The sequence below is a fragment of the Camelus bactrianus genome, chromosome 35 (assembly GCF_048773025.1).
Source record: "Camelus bactrianus isolate YW-2024 breed Bactrian camel chromosome 35, ASM4877302v1, whole genome shotgun sequence".
Classification (NCBI taxonomy): Eukaryota; Metazoa; Chordata; class Mammalia; order Artiodactyla; family Camelidae; genus Camelus; species Camelus bactrianus.
In genome coordinates this window covers 16,167,456-16,189,899 of record NC_133573.1, presented here as the reverse complement: position 1 = coordinate 16,189,899, position 22,444 = coordinate 16,167,456, and the positions used below count along the sequence as shown (strand labels likewise).

General features: G+C 45.6%; 1 protein-coding gene across 3 annotated transcripts in view; it reads left to right on the top strand.

Moving 5' to 3' along the window:
* Nucleotides 1-22,080, top strand: part of RSU1 (Ras suppressor protein 1) — a 159,260-nt gene extending 137,180 nt beyond the window's left edge. For all 3 annotated transcript variants that reach the window (XM_010966825.3, XM_010966834.3, XM_010966844.3), the window contains exon 9: nt 21,340-22,080. In XM_010966825.3, the coding sequence (XP_010965127.1) occupies nt 21,340-21,442 (103 nt within the window). In that variant the 3' untranslated portion in view covers nt 21,443-22,080. The remainder of the gene's footprint in view (nt 1-21,339) is intronic.
* Nucleotides 22,081-22,444: the final 364 nt, after the last annotated feature.

Genomic DNA, 22,444 nt, shown 5'->3' with positions numbered 1-22,444 from the left:
GCGAGGGACTTACGACGAAACACCTCAAAATCCCAGTCCACGTTTCCACGTTCTAGGTCTTGACATCAATGTGTTAATATCCCTTCAATTCTGGTTCCTTGAATCGCTAGCGATTGAAGACGGATTATACGAAGATTAAGTTCTAATGTACTTTCTTTTGCCTTTGCCTGATACAGTGTTAATTTTGCAGTTGTTTTTAAACTGAAGCTCGAATTGTAGTCCAACTTACAATTCTCGCTTCATTTCACCCCCAGAAACCCAGATTGCTGAGTCGCATCAGTAGATGGACAATTGTGTTAAATCACCTAACACGGTGCTGTGGGTCTTCTCCTGTGGGGGTCCTGAGTCCACAAACCTGCAGCCCACCGTGCTCCTTCATGGGCTTTCTTGACTAGTTAACATTTCCTTTAAACGGTCCCAGGAAACCTCTGTCTGGGTCAAGAATCCTTACCTTTGAGCCTGAGTCGTGGTCGTTCACAAGGCTTCTTAGATTTAGCTTCATTCTAGGAAGCTGTTTGATGTGCTTTTCTCTCTTCGGTCTCTGCCTTTGAACTCTGTCTTTAGGCATCTATTCTGATTGAGAGCTCGTTTTTCCTTCGTGTTGCCCTTGTGTGTATATGTATAAACCCTCTCTAGCCTTACGTTATAAACAGCCTTTTTCAATAATTCTGGACATCTTTTTCCTAACTAAGAAACTTTTTTCACTGAGCATTTTCTAGAGCCCTCCTGCTGCTTTAGACAAAGTCCTGATCAGTTCCCAGCTTTGGAATGCTGTGGTTCTGAAATCCCCAAGTCTAACTACGAGCACAGTTCCTTCCCAGAAGAAGCCTTGAAACGAGTGAATCTGTGCGGTTTTTTTTTTTTTTTTTTCATTTTGTAACTTGGAGAATTTTACTGACTTCGGATCATCCTCAGCCTCAAACTGAAGCTGTTCAGTGGCTTCCTGTGAGTGGGATCCACACAGAAACCAAAATAAGTGTAGAAACACTCTTCTCTGGAAGATTGATTTTGCCATATCCAAATAACATGTATGTTGTTATGAGCTTTAATATTTTTCCTTAAATCAGTTCACATCCTTAAATTTATTTTTATTAAATATTTTTTATTTATTAAATATTTTTTTTTATTATTTTTAAAAAGAGACTTATCCAGCAGGATATAAACAATCAATTGGCATCATTTGCAATTAAGAAAAATACACATCTAATAATTAAATGTTAAAGTTCACATCTGTACATCTAGTCATTTTACAGAACAGCTTTGGGAGACAAGGCCTGGGGGAGATGTTACATCAGAGAGGGTGCGGTAGGGTGAGGGAAACAGACCCGTGGCTCCTGGGCAGTAAAGGCCTCAGGTTTAATTTTACTTGTGAGTTTCCTTTACACTGTGATTTTTCTTGATAACTTTTTGGACCAGGTGACCCTTTGTTGTTGGAGACTCTCCTGTGCATTGTAGGGGGTTTAGCAGCATCCTACCCCCCAAGGTGTGACAACCCAAGGTGTGTCTAGACATTGCCAGGTGGCCCCTGGCGGAGGGCAGAGTTGAGAACCACTGTGTTATATGTAAGTCACTGTATTAATTTTACTGTCTTTGTTGTTACTGTCTTAAATTGGCACTTTGTTAAGTGTATGTATTTAAACTGTGCTGCAGTTTTTGAGACTTTGCGGTTTAGCATTTTGGTGCCTGTGTCTAAAAAGTCCTTGACCTCCAGGATGAACGTGGCCACAGCTGCTTTCTGAGACCTGCTTGGGGCACACTGAGTCCCTTCATTGTAGAGTTAGCTTTTCCCACTGATGGTCAATTCCCGAAGGAAGACCTCAGTGTTCCCTGCCCCTCTGTTAATGTTTCACCACTTCTGTCTTAGCTTTGTACCTGTTGATGTGTTTTGGGGAGTCTAGGATCTGCACCCTTGTTTATAATAAATGCAAAGTATTTGGAAAAATGGTAAATGGAAGTCTGGGTCTTCTCTACCCTCCCCATGGATTTGTGACTTACATGCTAGTATGCTTCATTTTAAGACAGTCCAGTGAGAAATGAGTTCATGTGTTATCCACTGTTTACGTCAACAGAGGCTTGCATTTCTGTGAGATACTACTTCCTTTAATGTATGCTCTCGAATGGGGGTTATAGCTCAGTGGTAGAATGTGTGCTTGGCATGCGCGAGGTTCTGGGTTCAATCCCCAGTGCCCCCGTTAAGGGAAAAAATTTTTTTAAGTATTATCTCTTTTAACTTTCACAAAAATCTAATGATGATGGTTAATATCATTTATCCCTATTTTTTTCAGTGAGAAATAAATGAAGTTTAGTTAGGTTAAATGACTTCCCCAAAGACAGAATATTGGAAGCAGTCACATTCATAGGCACCTGTCAATAATTGTGTTTATAATTGTGGCAAATACTGATGCCATATCTTGTGATTAAAATAATAAAACTACTTATAAAATGATAAACTATGATTAAACTGTGATACTGCTTTTTAAAAAATACTTTAGATGAAAACTTGAAAGAAATTTACCCAAATATTAGTACAAGTTATGTTTAAGTAGGAGGCTTCTGGCTGATTTTTTTTTTAACGTTTTTCTGAATTTCTAAATGAATTGTAATATATTCCTATTTGTTTTTAAAAATGAAATTTAGATGTTAAAAAGGAAGGAAGATACAATTTGGATTACTGCCAGAGTCCTTTTTCTCTGTAATTCTGTCTAAGAGATATCCATAGTCTGCACATGAGTATTATTTCAAACGATGCTTTTTTATGTAAACATCCTTCCATCTATGTCTTTCCATTTTTTTTATAATTTTAATTTATTTATTTAAAATTTAAAAAAATTTTTTTTGATAAAGTGGAAGTAGATTTATTCAAGGAGATACACACCCCATAGACAGAGTGCAGATGCCTCAGAAGGTAAGAGAGGCAGCTTTCCTTCATGTCTAATTTCTTAGTACTTCATGATAGGCAGATGCGCTTTGAGAGGAGTGTTTGGGTAACGACGGTGAGCCTTTGTTCAAAGGGAGTCATTTTCAGGTGTGAAGGACCTGACATTGAATCGCCGTGACCACTTTGTTAGGTGGCAGAGAGAAAGCCCATTTTCTGTGTGAAGAGGATGGGGCTCAGACAGATGAACAGTCCTCTCTGTTTAAGTGGGCTTTTGTTTTGGCTTCAGGTTTGTATGGTTGTTTGCATCAAGTGCTCACAGTTTCTTGGTTTAACAGTGACTAAAGTTTCCGCATGCCTTTTGCCTCTTTAGTCTCCTCATGTGTTACACCTGATTTGAAACTGATATTCTGGTTAATTACTCTGCACTGATTTTTTTTCCCCTTAAAGACAGGATACCTTTGTTTACCAATTTTTTCGTTCTTGTTCATAATGTTACGGGGTGTACAGCTCATCTCAGCTTTTGGGGAGTCAGCCTCCTTACCTGTATTTTGAGCTCTTCCTGCCCTGATTCTGTGCCCTCCCTCCCCACAACTACAAAATTCCCACCAAATAGGACCTCGTGTGGGATTGTTCCACGCATGTTTACAATGCATATAGTCTTTACATCCACCCATAGTTTTTTGCACTCACCAGAAGCACTGTGTCATGTCTTGGGGGGAAAATTTTTCATTTTATTTTTAAATAGCTGTAGACATTCTAATAAGTTTCTGCTCAGCTTTTCTCTGATGTGTGTCAGGAGAAAAGAGCAGGAGCAGACACTGTGGCATCACTGTGCCCATTTGCATACAGTTCAGTTCACTGAACTACATTTCCCTGAAAAGGAGGCATTCTCAGCCACGTCTGTCCTTGCAGAGAGACCCAGGCTGGCAAGCCCAGATCTTCAGTGCCTGCCGGTGCCATTTTCTTATCCTTAATATTCTAAATTCTTCTCTGGCACTGTGGCGAACGGGATGGAAGCTGATTAAATGATGAAATGAAATGAAAGGATGAAAGCCTGATAGAAAGCAACAATGCCCTGTATCGGATGGGAATGCACTGAGGCCTCATACTTGGGAAAAGTGGTAAAGCCTGTGAGTGATTGTGACCAAAGGCCAGCCCACGTGGTCTCCGAGCCCTTGTGCTGGTGGCCTCCAAAGTGTGGCAGTGACGTGGTCTCTCCAAGGACTCACAACCTACTTACAAGCAATTCCAAGAGCACTGAGCACAGAGGCATATGGAAATTCTATCTCAAGCCTAATATACAACATGCAAAATGAATTTTTCATATTCATTGTTTTTTTTTTTAATGGAGAAATTTCAGCTTCTCCTCACTGACTTGCCTTTTGGAGTTAGTGCCCTTTAAAGCAGCCAGAGGAGAGAATGATGGTACTGTGAACAGAGTGGCGCTCGCAGGTGAGAGCTGTATGAGAGGCAGTGATGATTCGGGAAACATTACCCCAGTTGTCTCACTGAACAGATAGTTGCTGCTGAAGGAACAACTATCCAGAAACATGTTGTTAATACGCTCTCAGATTTGGGGCCCAGAGAACGATGCTGTGGATTGAGTGGAAGATAAACAGACAGAAAAATAGCAAATTAAGGGGACAAATAACCAGGAGGAAGGTGGGTGCCCATTGGCACTGGCAGAGAACATATAACCAGTGCCTGATGCGTTTCCTTAAGAATCAGTGTGTTTGCAAATTGCTCTGTTGCATCTTAGCAGAATCTAATCTGAGTAAAGGAAGAGCTGACTAGAGAACATGGTTGGATGAATTCCCTCAGTACTCCTGAAATATAACAGAGCAAGGAACAATATAATGAAAAATAACTGAGAGAGTAGCTCGGGGCTTAACTTATGATCAGTGTTCATTACAACAAATGACACTTTCGCTGCAGAGTTACCATAAAGATTATTGAGTCTTACGTAATGCGGTTCCCCTCTGAATAGATTCCAGGACAGCTCAGCCTGTGAATGGGAGGTTGAAGGTGTACTCAGTACCCTTATTCATTTTTCCAACTGGTGCTGGTGAGCCACCCATCCAGCATCCTGGACAGAGCAGAAGAGCCAGCTCCTTCTTCCAGGAAGACCCTCCGTGCTCATCTCTGTCATTGACTGTGCTACGTTCGTTGAAGACCAGGCCCAGAAAGTGACTGAACTTGTTGGTAGGTTTCTATCCAAGGCCCCCACCTTATGTTCTCTACCATTTGCTGTTTTTCTCAAGCATACGTATCATAACATTCAAGAAAGTATCTCTTTGGAAAGAAACTGTTTTGTGCAAAACTCTAGGCACACAACCATAAGTCATTTTGTAACTCTGTGGCTTTAACCGAGTTTAGGATGGACAAGCCCAGTTAGAGCACGCTGTGTGTAAAAGCCTTGTTTATTAAGCACCTGTTGGGTACCTGCTAAGCAGTTTATGGTATTTCATTCTCATAATGACCCTATGAGAGGTATACACTGTTATTATTCGCATCCCATTTTCCAGATGAGAAAGCATGCTCAGAGAGGTTAAGTAAGTTCTCCAAGGTAGCCCAGCTGTCAGTTGTTATAGTTGAACCTCAGAACTATGTCTAACAGCCTGCCAGACACCTTAACTTCCACACAGGTGCGAAGCATAGAGATACATTCTCTCTCTCTCTCAAAGTAGGCTGGATTTTGAGGTTGGACAAATCAGGGCTTGGACCTTCTTTACTTTCCCATTTGTTATCAGATCCTGCACGAGTGACCTAACCTCTCTTAACAGTGGTTGTAATGGGGAAAAAAATAGTTCATGTTTACTGTGGGGCAAAACACAGTGATAGGCTTTCTAACATGATTTCCTCATCCATTGCTCACGTCTGGAAGCAGTGTAGGTCTGATTATAATTCCCATTTTATAGACTGAAAAACTGAGGCTTGGAGTAGCCCAAGCGACACAGCTGGGAAGTCTGCCCAGAACCCGTGTGTTCATCCAGTACTTACAAGTCCTACCAGCCTTGCTCCTTGTGGGCATTTTAAGTCAGCACTGTAAACTGTCCCCATAAGAAAGGCTCACTGTCAGTGTTAGCCAGAGGTGAGGGTGGCAGCCCTCAGTGACATGAGAGGAGCGAGCCGAGAAGGGGAACCCAGAGGGGTAGCAGGTGAGGGGCTGTGTCATTGCTGGGACGGAAGCAGTGGTCTTTGGAAACAGGTCAACAGCCATGCGCAGGGTCGTGAGGGTACCTGTGGGAGCTCAGAAGCAGGCGAGCCTTTGGGTCCCACCCGTTCTTTCATTTTCAGTTGCCTTTTTCTGAGTTTTATGGGAAATATACCTTGGCGAGGAGTGGAGGCACGATACTCTTAGCCCTGATGTAGAAACAGGTTTAATGTTTGTCCCCGTCTCTTCTAAGCTCATTGTTCTCTCCTTTATAAAAGCCTGTTTGTGCTGTCCACCTCATGACCATTTGCAGTGAGCTTCTGAAGACCTGTGTGCGGCCCCCACCCTGGACCCCCTGGGCCACAGGTCAGAGGTGGCCAGGGGGGCGGAGCAGGGTGAAGTGGCAGAGTCTGGATTTAGGATTTGCCACTTTAGAAGGCGCACAGCTGGGCGAGGAGGTCCGGCTTGCCTGGGAAACGGCCAAAGTCATGAGCACACGGGGTCTTGGTAGTACCCCAGCCAGCTGCGGGCTGAGCTGCTTTGGCTCTTGAAGTTGTTCTTATGTTTTCTTGCTTTGGGGAAAGAGGGACTGTCTCTACTTTGCAGTTATGTGTGTTGGCCTGAGGACCTTTGCAGGCTCATTCTCAGAACGACAACAAACAAACATATTGGAAGGCTCTCTAGATAAGTGGGATGACTTTTAAAAAAATATTACATGTATAATTTTATATACATATATAAAAAAATATGTATTTCCATCCTTCCTTTTTCTAAAGTATGAAAAGTAACCATGCACCAAGAAAGGGTCCATCAGCTTTCAAAATGCTTTTCATCTAAGTACAAGATAATGGCTTGATGTCACCATTTTTGAACCGTCTCTGTGTTGTGCCAAATGGTAACCGCTAACAATGTGTGACTTTAGCTTCCAAATTGCAGCTGGCCTGACTGGGATGTGCTATCAGAGTTTCCAAATACTCATCAGATTTCAAAGACACTCAGTTAAAAAAAATTCATTAAATTTATATCATAAACTTACTGAATCATTTAGATTAAGGGTAAAATAGATCGTTAATCATGTTTACATTGATTACATGTTGAAATGATCGTGTTTTGGATATATTGGGTTAAATGAGATCTATTACTAAAATTGATTTCACCTATTTCTTTTTACTGTGTTTTTTAACGTGGCTACTGGAAAATTTAACGTTACCTTTGTGGATCTTATATTCTGGACAGAGCTAGTCCATAGATCCGCGAAAGTACGGAATACGTCTCCACACATTGGAAGTGCTAATATGTGTTTAAAAATAAGACTTTAAAAATAGCTTCCTGAAATATTTATGAGAGGAAAAATTAACTCACTGTAGGTATTCTGTAGACTAAGAGGGGCTTGTTTTACCATTCTGGGGGAAATACGTGGGGCAAAAATCTTCTTGACTAATAGCTATTCTTCCATGAGAGGATAGGTCAGTGTGAGTCATTTATTACAGAACATGGTGTGTCATTATCTGTAATAACTATCTTGCATGCTTTCCCTTTGATTTTTCACCCAAATGTCATTATATTGGCCACATCATGACCACAACCACCTGATGTACGGGCAGACCTCAGAGATACTGTGGGTTCTGTTCCAGACCACGGCAGTAAAACAAATAGCACACACATACACACACAAAAAGCCCAAGTCCCACAACGTTTTTGGTTTCCCAGTGCATGTGAAAGTTGTTTCCATTGTAAAGGTGCAATAACGTTATATCTACAATAAATATATATATATATATATATTTATATGTATATATACGTGTGTGTGTGTGTGTGTGTGTGTATATATATATATATATATATAATATAGATATACATACATTCCTTCATTAAAAAAAAAATAATGCTGTTGGAAAAATGGCACCAATAGAGTTGATGCAGGTTTGCTGCAAACCTTCAATTTTGTTTTTTTTTAAAAAAGGCAGTTTTTGTGAAGCCCAGTAAAAGGAGGCCTGCCTGTACTGGAAACCATGACAAAAGAGCAGCCCCAGGCAGGATTCCACAGAAACCCTGGGCCTCTGGCATCTCTACCTCGTGTTCAGCGTCTATATTTAGAGCGCTCTAACACCTTCCAGGAGTGTTCGGTGGGTGAGATTCCTAGACGACACACTTGCGATTCTTGGATGAAAAGGTCTGTTGTGACAAGCTCCAGCTCTCCTCTCCCCACCCACAGCCACACTTCTGCTCTCAGTCGAATAGACCCGTTGAGGGTATTGAACAACGAAAGCTTGAGCCCCAGAGGGAGTCACAGCCTCCTCTCGCATCCGCGGGATCCCCACCCGGAGTTACAGCCAATGCACGGAGTCCTCCAGTAGATCGCTTTTAGCATTGAGCGTAAACCATAGACAGCTTAATCTTTAAACTTTTTGCACCCAAAGACTATAAATTTCTCCGAGACTCTTAAAAATCGATTAAAAAAATAGCTGGGGGAACTGGATGACCTATATTAAATCTGCTGATATATCAGGGCTAAAGTATTTTTTTTTAATCCTCCATTCCTTCTTGGAGTGTGTTCTTTTCGCAAAACCCAGAAAGAATGAAAGTGAAACAAAGGAAGATTTGAATGCAGAGTCTCTTCTACTATCGGACTCTCCTAGTGTTTTTCTCCATCACTCTCTGGACAGTTGCTGGGCTGATTCCCAAGTATCACTTTTGCTTCTTGGCCCAAAACTGCCTCGCTCCTCCCCTGCTGCCATCTCCTCCTTACCACCGGCCAGTAAGTAGCTCAAATATCGAGATCAGGAATGGAGGGAAAGCACAAATCAACACGATGTGCTGTGTTCCAGGGATGTGAAGGGGTTGGCACTTCAGAGAGAGCCCGGCCTAGGTGAGGCAGTTCAGCTGTGCTGGGGAAATGAATGGCAAGAGGTGATGACTTGAATTTTCTTGTGGCTGCTTCTTCCTGATGTCCATGTGGTGAGAGCCTCCTGGCCAAAGCACCGTGTGGATACGTCCACCTGTAGGTAGATGGGTGCCTTCTGGTTTTGATCCCTAAGGTTATTATTTTTTATAATCTCTTTGCTTTGTAAGTGGAACATAACTTACCTCACAGAAAACCCACGGACGAGGAGGAGAGGTAAATGAGATACAGTGCTGCCTAAAACCTCAGGCGTCATGCTGTAATTTAACCCGAACATAGGAGGAACTTTGGAGATGTGAGGTTTCACTTACCATGACTTTGCTTAAGGGTAAATGCGTTACTGTATAGGCAAAGTGCTCTGCAAGTTGCACGTGTAAGACATGCATGTTCCGTTCAGATGCCCAGCTCCGATGAGGGTGACGCCATTGCCTGTCAGGCTTGATCTAAGCGGGTTCTGGGTGCATTCTGATAAAATGCCCAGTCAGTGTGCAAGGCACACGTGCTGGATGGTTAAGTCCAAATGCCTGATTTTCCATCTAGGGAAACGCAGATTGCCCAGTGGGTGAATTCCAGAGCCTTCTGAGTCCCAGCTCAGTGTCAGCTGCCCTGCAGTCTAGAACCTGTAGGCTTGTACCTAAATTTAAAGAGATGTCTAGCTTTCCATTGACCTGGCCATGAGTCACCTGCCAAGGTCAAATCATCCAGTCGCCTGGGCTGAGAAAAACTGAAAGGAAGGGACGGCCCAGGAGCTGAGGGTCCAAATTAATAGCCACAAGAAGAAAGAGGAAGAGTGCGAGTGGTGATACCTCTAAAGATGGTTTTGCTACTTGTCCTTACCTGAAAAGCCTGAAAGAGGAAATGTAGAGGCTTCTCTGCTCAGGCATCAGTGGTCCAGTTCTGTGACACTGGCTCTGTACTGGTAACATCACTTACATCTAGAGCCGCAGGATGGATGTGCACCCCTGCGTGGTGTCTGTTTGCATGAGATACTGCTTAAGGCTTAAATGAGTTAATGAAGAAGACACCACAGAAGCTTCATGTGGAAATGTTAACGCGTAGTACACACTACCTGAGTTTTGCTCTTGTGATCACGAGCATCATAACTTAAAAGGTCGTGAGCAACACCAAGCCATTCATGAAGGAACCACGTGTGGTCAGAAAAATTCCTCTCTTTCCCTGATGATAAAAATTCACTCTGATTTTTAATTTGTCCGAAGGAAAGGAAGAAAACCCCAGTGTTTTTATACTATTCATTGTGACTTAATTCTCTCTTATAAGCTATTCCTGTATTCAGCTGGTTCTTATTAATATCAAATGATGGTTAACATTTCAGTAAAAACCTACTGGCCTGTAAAGATGGAAACCCCTGGTCATAGTACTTTGAAAGAGAATTTCCACAAGGGACAATGGACTGGGCTTCCAAGCAGCTTCACAGAATAACGCTGGTGCGTCTGCTGCACCCATGGTCTCACCCTCAGCCCTGCAGCCTCAAAAACACCGCAGAAACTGAGGAAAGCACATAAACTGATGTAGGGACCAGAATTTTGGAACAAAGGATAACTGCCCGTAAGACTGGAAGATTCACCTGCACAGCACATGGCCTTTCAGTGGAATAGCTCTGAAGGGGAAGCTTGTCTGTAATCCCTTGATGGGTCTGGAATTGAGGACATCAGGAAATTTTCCTTGGCTAAGATGTTCTTTCAGTCCCCCAGTCAGTGTTCATTAGGTGAGTGGTGGGTGGCAGGTGCCGGAGAAACAAAAGGATTAAGACAGTGCGTGCTTGAGAGGCACTGAAGACCCAGGTGGGAAGATACCTACGTAGTTGGATACTTTCAGACATCATAGTGCAGTGATGTCTGCTTTCGTTCAGTCAGTCAACAAACATGCACCGTGTGCCCGTAGCATACCAGTCACAGAGGATGCTAAAGATGACAGACAGGGTTCCTGCTCTCGGACCTAACCTTTCATGAAGCGAGGTGGGAAACAACAAGTAATCAAATAAACAGAACACTTGTATTGTGACTGTGAGTGTGAAGGAAAAGAATGTAGTTAGACAGAGAGCATGTGGGCAGAAAAGACCTCTCTTAGGAACTCAGATTTGAAGTAGGCCAGAGTGATGTGTCAGGACTCAGCGTTCCTGGGATTGCAAGAAACACAAAGCCAAAGAGGAACGGAGATTAGTTGGTTATTTTATACTGATAATAATGCAGCGATGCAGTAGACTTCAGGCATGGCAAGATACAGGGCTCAGTGTCGCTGGACCCCATTTCTCTCCGTCTTTCAGTTCTGCTTTGTCTGTGCTGGTGTCTCATCCAGGCAAGCTCTCTTCACAGATGTCACCATGGGCAGCAGCAGATCTGGGCTCCTCATGCAACTCAGACAGAAAAGAAAGGACTTTCCTGCCCAGCAGTCTGAGCTGAGGTCCTGGGTCTTTCTCTGGTTGGCACAGGTTGGCCACAGGCTAAAGGGTCAAGGGAGAGGTTTGAGAGCGAGTTGTTTTGACACCAAGTTGGGACAGCATAGCCACTCACATCCAAACCCTCTCTGCTCTGTCCTTTCCCTCGCCTGTAAAATGAGGGTGGTAATCGTGCTATCAGGGAGACCTGGAGACACACGTGCCAGACAGTGAATGGCACGTACCCACCTCAGAAGTGGGAAGGGGCCTGATTTGCTTGCCCCTGTGCTGGAAATTGGGAACATGGGTGGGGAGTAAGGGCAGAGGAGGGGCGAGAGCTGGCCAGAAGCTGGACCACACAGGCACGGGTCAGCCTCTGACGGGTTGGGATGGCGCCATGTTTATCTTCACTACTTCCAGTTGGAGACGGAGTCCTGTCGGGGTGTGCACGGAGCTCCCAGCCTGGGTCCTCACCCCCTTTCTCCAGAGGGTGCTTAGAAGCCCGCTGCCAGCATTCAGCACACTGAGTTCCTGATGAGTACCACCACTCTTCTGAGGGACGGGACCTCTCTCCAGCTTTGTTAATACCCTTGTTTGGCTTATGGTCAAGTCTTGCTGGCCTGAGTTGTGCGTGTTGCTTGGGGTAACTTTCCTTGTTATCATTTAACACCTAGAGGGCGATCTTACTGCCTTTAAATTCAACTTTTAGGATAGTACCTCACTCTTGCCCCAACTCTCATCATGTCTCCATCCAAGTCTATATTGGCAGGATGTGAAATTTACAAGTGGTGATATGATATGGACAAAAGCAAGAATTTGTGATTATATAGTATTAACTTCCTGCTGTCCATGTTAAGGGTTCTATTAGATAATTACTATTTAGCTATTGAGTTCCAGATTCAAGTTAACGAATTTTAGTAGTAGTGTTTTCTCAGGAATAACTGTCGAAGGGGTTAAATGCACATATAGAAATAATTTCTCACTTCCTTCCTTGGATTTATAAATAGGTTTGTATATCTGCGTGTGTATTACAAACACACAGACACATATATGGTTGGATGTCTCTTTTTCAATCTTCAAGTACCATGTCCCCAGATAATTCTTTGTATAAAAAATATTCTCCCCTACTCCAGGTCTGAAGTCTATTAAGGAAGGAGCTTGTTTAGAAAACATACCAATACCCTTTGTCTTGTTTCCTTTGCCTTTTAGTTTATTCTGGAAATTGCAACATTTAGCGCTTTGCAGTTTAATTTAAAAGGATTACCTATTCTCTTAAATGCTTAAGCAGGGAAGCAGGTTGCAGTTATAGATTTTTCTCTGCATGTATTCTGTGAAAGCTGTATTTGCTCCTTCCCCAGGGAACATACCCCCTGAACTGCATGCTTGCTGGTGACAGCTCAGACCTCTGATACATAACCAAAGACCTTGCCTAATATCCTTGCAACTGCTTGGGGAATTTTTATTAAGTAAAACCATCATTAGAGTAGACAGGATGATGAAGTTTAATGAGCATCTTTTGTGCATGAGATTGTTAGTTTTGCTCCACCAGAATTCTCATTTCTCCCCTCCAGTGCGGAAGATAGCGACTCTAGAATGTATGGGATAGCTTTAAAATCTGCTTATATTTTATATTTTGGTATAGCTTCCTATCTGTCCTGAGTCAGTTACAGATTCCTTTTGGCTATTTATATGGGTGCCATTTGCACGTGTATGTTGATTCTTTTCACACTGTGTGTTGGGGACAGAGAGCGGTGAGGGTTATAATGGAGGAGAATGTAAAAGACACGTCCCGCTGTTGGTGAATTTCATGGAACCATCTCTTGGAGGCTTGATCTCAAAAAAATCATTGCCTTTTGAATTAATGAGACTTCTCATGGGAATGTGGTAACTGTTCATTTTTCTTTTTTTTCTTTAAGACTCAGCACTTTGTGTGCTGAGGTTCTGTCACCAGCCCCCTGGAGCTGCTAGATAGGATAAATAAAGATATTGCAAATGCTTATTAATAATCTAGGCTTCACACTTTGTCCACAGATGTATTTGTGGAGATTTTAAATTTAGCATCCTACCATAAGATTACAGATTAGAAGCAAAATTATTTCTCTCCATTATTGTCACTGGCCACACACTTAAGATTTTTCAAGTTGGTTCTTTTCTTGGTCTGTATAAGGACTTGCCATGGAAACACCCAAAACAACAGGAGGGAGGCATATGACATGAGCAAATGACTTGAGAACAGCATATTGTACCTCTCATATACCTGGCATTCCGAAACATAATATTTACATAGCACCCAATGTGCTTCCAGAAGTGCCTTGAGTGTGTGGAATACAAAAGAAGGGAAGTCTGCAGTCCCCGCCCTCCAGCAAATGGTAGGCTGGTGAGGAGGACAACACTGAGGAATCCAGCAAACGGGAGACGGGACAGCCGAGGCCCAAAGAGTTTGCACTTTGGAGTAATCGCCTGGGATTGATCAAGCCTTTTGCTAAGCCTCAGTTTCCTCATTTGAAAAATGAAGACGATAAAAGCCCTTACTTGCTGGGGTTTTGGGGACAGTGACCGCTGATTGAACAGTAACCGTATTGACAGGTGTTCTTATCCTTATCCAGCCGTTCTGCTGGTGCTGGGAAGTAACAGCCAAGAACGGAAATTGCTGTGCGTGTTATGAAGGATTTAAGGGTGAAATTCCGACCAACCTCAGCGTATTTTGTGGAAGCAGAAATTGGGCAGGGGACAGGGCAGAGAAGGCTGTGAAAAGCCTAAAACTGTGGGTGAGGTCTGAGTTGCAGAACTGCAGGCATCCTGGGCAATAGTAACACAGATAAGCAAAAAAAAAATTGAGGCTAGAATGAATGGTGATGGCCAGGAAAGGCTAATCCCAGGCGTCGGATTGATTTAGCACCTTTTAAGATTTTTTCAGATCACCTGCAACGTAGACAGTATGTAGTTCTTCCCATTTCCCAGTGATGGTGTTCTGGAAGGATACAGGACTCTAAGTTTACTCAGCTAATAGGTGGCAAAACTCACACCCATCCCACCTTTCCTACAGTCCACGCGGCCCTCCTCCGGAGCCGCCTGACTGTACCTGTCTGTCGGTGAACAGAGAGCGATGACGTTGGGTTGGTTGGGCATGGCGTGGCATGTTCTGTGTCTGTTCTCGGCCATACACCAGGCTGGGAGCTTGATCCAGTGGGTCGTGGATGCTGCTTCCCACGCATAAGCCAAGGAGACTGGATTCTATCAGCTGTGTGTAGGACACACTGTAGGAAGGATGGGATTGGCATCCGGAGACCAAGAAGGGACCTGTTTTCGTGATCCGGTAGCCATGTGATCCGGGCCTGCTTGGGGAGGAGTGGGGAGGAGAAAAGGAGAATGAATCAAATCACAGGGTGATGGAAAGAAGAGCAAGCACCATAAAGCGGCTTGTTAATCCACTGAGTTGTGAACCTTTTTTTTTTTTTTCAAACACAGGGTTTTTTGTTTGTTTTTATTTGCGGGGGGGGGGTAACTAGGTCTACTTATTAATTATTTTTTTTTAATGGAGGTACTGGGGATTGAACCCAGGACCTCATACATGCTAAGCTCTCACTTACTGCTTGAGCTATATCCTCTCCCCCAAGTCATGAACCTTTGCAGAAGCTGATGAAAGCTTTGTGTGCTTTCTGCTGAAAAATGTAAACACAGTTTTGCTTGAGTCTCAGATCATTCTCTGGCCCCAGGCTCAGAATTTCTATGGTGGAGAGAGCTTCAGTCAGCCTTGATTAATGGGGTGACTGAAAAAAGAGGCCGATGTCAAAATGACTTCATTGTTCTGATCCTAAAGTCCTGGAGACATGGAGGGACAGACCTGAGGAGCTCGGAGTAGGGAACTGTTCTGTGTGTTGGGTGGGTTTAATAGCTAAGTGTCCAAGTGGGAATAAGACATAGCAGGGGTTAAAGATGGCACTGACTTGGAGGGCTTCTGCTCAGAGATAATCACTGAAATGACAAAATCAGGTGATCTTCTAGGGAAGAAAATACAAAGAGCTAACAGCAAAAACATCAGGACTGCAGAACAGTCTGGAGAAAGAATAAGAACCAGGAGAGTGCATTGCAGCCAAGGGAAGAGATTTTTCAAGACAAAAGACATGGTCGCCAAGAGTCTTTATTGCTGCAGCTGTGAGGGGTGCGAGGGTCTGTAGGAGACCCTTGGATCCAACAGAAACAATAAGACTCAAATGGATTTTTTTCTCCAAAATGAAGTTGCCCGTATTGAATAAAATGTACTTAGCAATCATAGAAAGGCACGCATGTCATACTGCTCAATGTAATATTTGTGGCAAAACTTACTCTGATTCTGGGGGGGCTGGAATTGTCTGCTGTGTCACCTTAGATGTCACCAAGCCAGGGGTGTTGAGCTGCAGGGAGTTTCAGGGGGCCTGCGTGCAGGCAGCTTTAACAAGTTGCCTCTGAAGTGACCGATCTGGTGACCTCTGCAGTCTGCAGAATCATTTCATGATGATTTTTCCGGAGCTGATCTTCAGCTGGGATTCTGCAGATGGGTGATGCTGCCTCGTTCAAGTCCCACAGCACAGAGCATCCGCAGGCATCTCGCCTTTGAGGGTTCTTTTCATCAGACTCCTGAGTATAACTGATCCTTTCCTGTCACTTGAGATTGCTCTCTGTTGGTTTTTCTCCCCCCTCTTTGAACATCTCCCTATTATCTTCGAGGAACCTCAGATTTCAGGGGAGAGAAGGTTTTCCAAGACCCTTTGCTACCCGTTCCGTCCATTTTCTGAGTTGAGCATTTCACCCCCGCCCAGCAGCTGTGGCCCCATTGGTGCCTGTAAGCCAGGCTCCCTCGTTAACACACTCAAGCTGACATGGTCAGATTTCAGCGCCTGCCAGAAACCTCCCTGAGAAGGCGTCTGCCCCACAGGCTCACGATGATGAAGCTACATTCCTGGCTACGCTCTGTGGGGAGGTATCATCTGAGAAGCAGGGGAAACTGGCCAGCTTAGCCTGAGTCTCGGACCTTTGTGGGAGGTTTAAGGCAGCAGCAGCTGCCGTCTTGGAACACCTGCTCTGATAGGACCTTGTCTGTGTCTGATTTAACCCCCTCTTCCCCCTGAACCCGGCAAGGTAGCAATTTTCATCATATTGCAGATGAGGACCTCAGACTGTGGCAAAACTTAGTCACTTTGTCAGTGTCACACGTCTCGGGGTAAATGGGGTACAGGAATGCAAAGGAGAGTGAGGCCCCAGGACTGTTCTGCAGAAACCCCCACGCAGGTGCCGGGGCTCCAGTAGGGCAGGAGGGGTACCAGCAGAGCAGAGGCCTGAAGGGGTGTGCTCATCCAGGAAGCACCTTGTACCAGGGTCTGAGGGATTGTTGGCATCTTCCGAGGTAAAGGAGCTAGAAGGTAGGTCATGAGAGGAGGGTATGGGGCGGTCAGGGGGACCACAGTCCATCCCGAAAGCTGTAGACTGTATCAGTCCTGTTTTTCACTTCCTATATTTTATGATGCTTTGATCTCTTGGGGGTCTTGCTGGCTGGGGAGAGACTAACCCTCCCAAGGTAGCTCATTCCTAGAGGAGCAAACAACCCATCTGTTAGCATTGCCTTTCGTATCCAAAGAAATTAAACCCTGACCCCAATCACCACGTTTACCTAACTCACATGCACCAAGCCAGTATTTCCCCTGACCCAGACCCAGGTACTGGACGACTGGAGACCACCCTGTAGCTCTGGGCCCTGAAATTAGTCCAACTATCTGCTTCTAAACTCACTCGTACTCACCTACCCTGCCTCACCCCTGCCTTCCCATGAAACCATCCTAAAGACTGGGCTATGCCCTCTCCCGTGAGCCTCGAGCCTCCTGACCCACTCTGGGCTCCCCCACATGGCCTCGTGTGCTGTGGCTCCTCGTGGGAACTGCGTGGAATGGAACTTCTTTCAAAGGCGTGGATGTCTGTGTCTCATCACTCAGTCACCCCCGTAAATTAGATTCCCGGGTACATTTAGAACAAGGGCCATGACTGTCAACTTCCGAGCACGCAGGGAGCTGGGACCTTGCCGTCTCACTGTAGTAAGCGGGGAGGGGCAGTCGGCCTGCCCACCCCCTTCTCTCCTGGTAGAAACATCCCCCATTTTTCCTGGGGGGACACACCTTCTGTGCCCTTCCTGCAACCTCGCTTTTAAATTTTCCTTCTTTTCGGTGAGTTACTACCCTAGATTAAAAAAAAAATTTTTTTTTTCTGCTGAAATGAAGCAGAATCCTCACTGCCAGCCCCAGAGAGGTTCACGTACTGGGTTGGTTCCCTATGGCTGCTGTTGACAAATTACCGTGATCTTAGTGGCCGGAAACAGAACAAATGTATGTACTACCTCGTAGGTTAGGGGGATCAGAAGTCTGAAATCTAGGTGTCGGCAGGGTCTCATCCTTCCAGAGGCTCTAGGGGAGAACGCGTTTCCTCGCCTTCCTAGCGTCTGGAGGCTGCCTGCGTTCCTTGGCTGGTAGCCCCTTCCTCTGTCTTCAAAGCCAGCAGCGTGGCACGTTCAGATCTCTGCCCCTAGTCCTCCTGCCCCCCTCTTAAAAGGACCCTTGTGATTACATTGTGCCCACTCACATAATCCAGGGTAATCTTTCTGTCTCAAGATCCTTAGCTTCATCACCCCTGCAAAGTCCCTTTGTGATGTAAGAAACAGAGTCACAGGTTTCAGGGATTAGAATGTGGGCATTTGGGGAGGGGGCAGTACTCTGCCCACCACACTTCCCGAATGGAGGCCACGTGGCCCATAGCCGGTGGTGCCAGGAATGGAACCCAAGACTTTGGACCCTGAGATGCTCGTCCTTACTGCTCTGCCACAGCCGCGTCTCCAGGTGGGAACGGGCGCTGTCATCTGTCCAACCTCCCATGAGAGTGGAGCACTGACTCTCACCCGCCCACGCAGCTGGGGGACGGAGAGGCTCACGCCGCGCCGCGCAGTCAGCCCCGCTCCGCTGGTGACTCACGGAGGAAGTGGGGCGATGCATTTAGCTCTGCTTTGGTGGCTTCCTTCAAAGAGGAGGCAAACTTTGCTTCCAGAAAGGCTTGGGCATTTGGCATGGATAGGAAAATACCATGTTATTTTTCAGAGGAAAATGCCCTGAAGATGTAAGTCATCATCTAATGATCTTATTTAATCAGCCTGACTGTGACCTCACGTGTGTCCTGTTTTTCGATGAGCCCTCTCTGTCTGCTTCCAGGCCTGCCCTGGTGCTGGGCGCCTTCCACCCACCATGACGGCCACCCTGGGAGAAAACGACATCGTTTTTTTCCAGATGGAGAAACTAAGGCACGGTGGGGGTGAGGCTTGCCGATCTTTTGCCCAGAGCCAGCAGCTCATCAGTGGCAAAGTGAGGACTTTAAGCATCCAGTTCAGGACTGCGTTCTCCTTTCTGGCCCTTTGTAGTGGGCGATGTGCTGGGTAGCCCCAGGAGGGCTGGGCACACAGTGGGGTCTGAGCATAAAAAGGCGTGTGTTGAAACAGGAACATGCCAGTTCCTTCCTGAGAAGAGCCTTGCTGAGTCCCGAGCGGCTTTGGCACTGCCTTCTGCGGTGACTGCTGGATTGCCGCCAGCAGGGCCCAGCGGCACCCCCACCCCTTCTGGGAAGCCTTCCATGCCTGCTTGTTCAGGGTGTGGTGCATAGCAGGCCCTGATCAGGTCTTATATCTCTTCTCCCTGCTCTGACCTCTTTCTTTCTGTTGATACCACTTTCCCAGCACCTGAGTGTCACTGAGTTTCCAAGCTCATGAGCTAGGGAGTTACATTTCTGCACGTTTTCGTAATCCTTAAAGTTTGATGTTGTCCGTGAGTAAGAAGGTGTATGTCTTTTTCTCTTATGGGAGTAAGAGTTTGGAAACTAGAGGGGAGACACGTGAAGCTGTCAGAAAGCAGCGGGACCAAGGATACTGAGACCGTAGGTGCCTGGGAATCCACAACAGAGAGTCAGACCCTGGCTTCATACCAGATGAGAGGAGCTTGGAGACCAGAGGCCCCTGGTGCGCATCCCACTGCACCACCAAGCCCCTGATCTTGAGGAAAGCAACTTCCTAGGAGGAGAAGACATATGGGCAGGGATTTTGAGGATAGGCTTATTTCAGAGAGTGTGTTGATAAAGGTGAGGAATGTAAAGGATGACTGGATTTTGGCTCAAGGTTTCCTCTGCCTGTTGGGTGCATCTGGGAGAGATGCTGGGGGTGGGGGTCTGGGTGGGGGAAGGGGTGTACAGGTTGGACCACATCCCCTACCAGATAATGGAGGATCACTTTTGTGTCTCAGGATCCTTAACTTCATCACCTCTGCAGAGTCCCCTTTGCCATATAGGACAACAAGGACAGGGACATCTTGGGGGTTGCAGTGGCAGCAGTGGTAAAGCTGAACTGGCTGAACTTTTCTTTCTGCCTGAAGCGATGTTTCTTTAGCTGTAGCCAGGGCCCCAGGTGTCCATGACAAAGACTTTGGTGGGGACCAGCGGCCGTTTTCAGAGTGTTAGGAAGGAGGGCCTATGCAGATTTTAAGATCTGTCTCCCTGGGCGGCAGGTTCTCTTGGGGAGGAAGATGTTTCTGCTGTGAGGCTCAGGGCGACCCACTGTCAGGCTGGCCAGCCCTGGGCCTGCCTCTCCATTCAAGTAGCCAAAAGTCCTCCAAGCGAACTTCTGCGGAAGTTGAAAGCCAGCTTGCAGGCTCTGGTGTTACCTGTCTAGGACATGTGGGACCTCCTTGCCCCGCCCCCTCCCCTTTACCTGGAGGACATTCGCAGCACCTGGCTGGACTTACGGTCTTCAGCTTGCAGGTCTGTCTGCTGCCAGACTCACTCCCGGGGAGCAGAGACCTATCTTGATAACCACTATTGGTAGACCCTGCATGTTCCGCTTCAAAAGGAGGCGCTTGGAAGCCTCCAGAGGAGATAGACCACAGTCTGACCTATCAAAACCCAGTGTCCAGCTTTCCCTAAGCGCCAAATCAGTTGGACAACTCCGAGTGCCAGGTCCATCCCTCGGCCTGTCACCTACAAGGTCAGTGTCCTCAGAAGCGTCAGTATCTGCCAAGTGCAGAGACAGTGGCCATTCCTCGGGTGGACCCTAGAGCACAGGGCACCTTGTACAGGGAGGTCAGTCTTTGTGTCACGCCTGTTCAGGTGGCACAAGGCAGCTGCACCAAGAGGAGCCAGGCGTTGTCTTTCCTCGGGAAGCACTGAGACACCCACCGGCCTCTCTCGAGGACACAGTGGTATCAACAAGGAGAGTTAAGGTGGGGCTGTATTTACCTTAGGGTGGCTTTTAATTTAGTTTAATCAGAGTTACTCATAAATTATTGATTAATTACTATCTGCTGTTGGGTACAGTCCCCTCCGCCGCACGGAGCTGGCTCCGCTCTGCGATGGATGCCACCCGCTGTAATTGTGGGGTACTTTGTCAACATTTAATCAGTGGTACTGATTAACGTGGCATTGATGGGTGGTCACCGTCCCGGCGCTATCCATCACGCGTGAGCCGCGAGGGTGGGCTCGGGCACCATTGCTCTCTGTCACATTGGCCGGCCCCAGGGCTCTCGGGCCGGCATGCTGCTCACTTTGCGCTAAGTGGACACTCCGTCTTTTCAGCTCAACCCAATTTTTGTCACTGTCGACTTAAACACTTGGAGCCCATGGAGCTTCAGTCTGGGACGGCTGAGCTGTGCATTATGGCCCTCCTAGTCCTGGATCTCTCTTCCTTTGCTCTTTTCGTGCAGTGACTGTGCGATTCCAAGAGACTTGTCCAGAACTGGACTTCATGGCTGGGAGTGTGCGTGTGCGTGTGTGTGGCACTTCACAATGACTAAATACAACGTATGCCCCAGAGAAAACAAATGATCTTTTGGTTTTTTTTTTTTTTTGGCTTCCTGGAATTTCCTGGAGATGAATCTGTTGATGAAAACTCTACCAGTAGAAGCATTAGCTCACGTTCATCAGGTGGATCTCACCGTTTCCCCCTTCTCTCTTTTCAGCCTCTACGGCAGACACATGCAGGCGAACCCGGAACCGCCGAAGAAAAATAATGACAAATCGAAAAAGATCAGCCGGAAGCCCCTGACAGCCAAGAACAAATAAGGGATGGGCATGGGCTGGACTTCTGATTGCTATCTCGTTATTCCTCCTCTTCTCTCTTGTCCTGTCTCACAATTACAATGTGTGTGTGTGTGTGTGTGTGCGTTTTGTTTTTTTTCTTTCTAGTGCTTTCCACCTTACCTTTTAAATTTTTTGGCCGGTGGTAGATTTTTTATAAGTTCTTCAAACCATTTCCATTTGTTTCCTTGAAATTGCCAAAGGCAGGAAACAAAGCTCTAAATCAGCTGCAAATTCCATCCGAGGCACAGCTTTTAGTTCCTTCCATAGATGTTCACAGAGTTGCTTATTATGAAAAGAATGATTAAAATCATGTAGTCATTTGAATGTCACAGTTAACACTGTTCACCTTTCTGTTTATTCACATAACTCATTATCTTTGCTTTATTAAAACTCTTCCTTCACCACTGAGATATTATGTTCACTTACAAATGATTTGAATAAAATCTTGAATTTGTATCACCTGTTGCTTCTTGAATAAAAATACAATCTGATCTTGGGGGTACATGCCCATTTTTGTTAATTTTCCTCCACAAACAATCTTGTCCAATTTTATTGGTGGTTGTAGTTGATAAACCCTGAAACCTTCCATGAAAAATTAAATCAGAGTTAATTTCTTCTCACATCGATTTGTCTTTTTTTTTTTTTCCTTTGAAGACTGTTTCTAAATTAGGAAGGAGCAGAAAAACAAATCTCTAGGAGATTTTGCCAAAAGATTTTGGAAAGCAGCATTTCTGGGCTGAAGGAATATGACTTCTGCCAGTGGCTGGTCGACTAGAGCTATGAAGCTGAGAGAGAAAAATCCTCCAGTACGCTGCTTGTCCCTGCAGCAAGTCTGCTCATATCAAACATCCTTTTCAGTGACTTTGATGATGCCAAAGGAGTTGTGTAAATGTGCACACCCTGCACCACGCCCAGCGTAGAAACTGCAGCGGCAGAATCGAGAAAACAGGCAATTGTTTAACATCTGTGAGAGGCAGCTCTGTT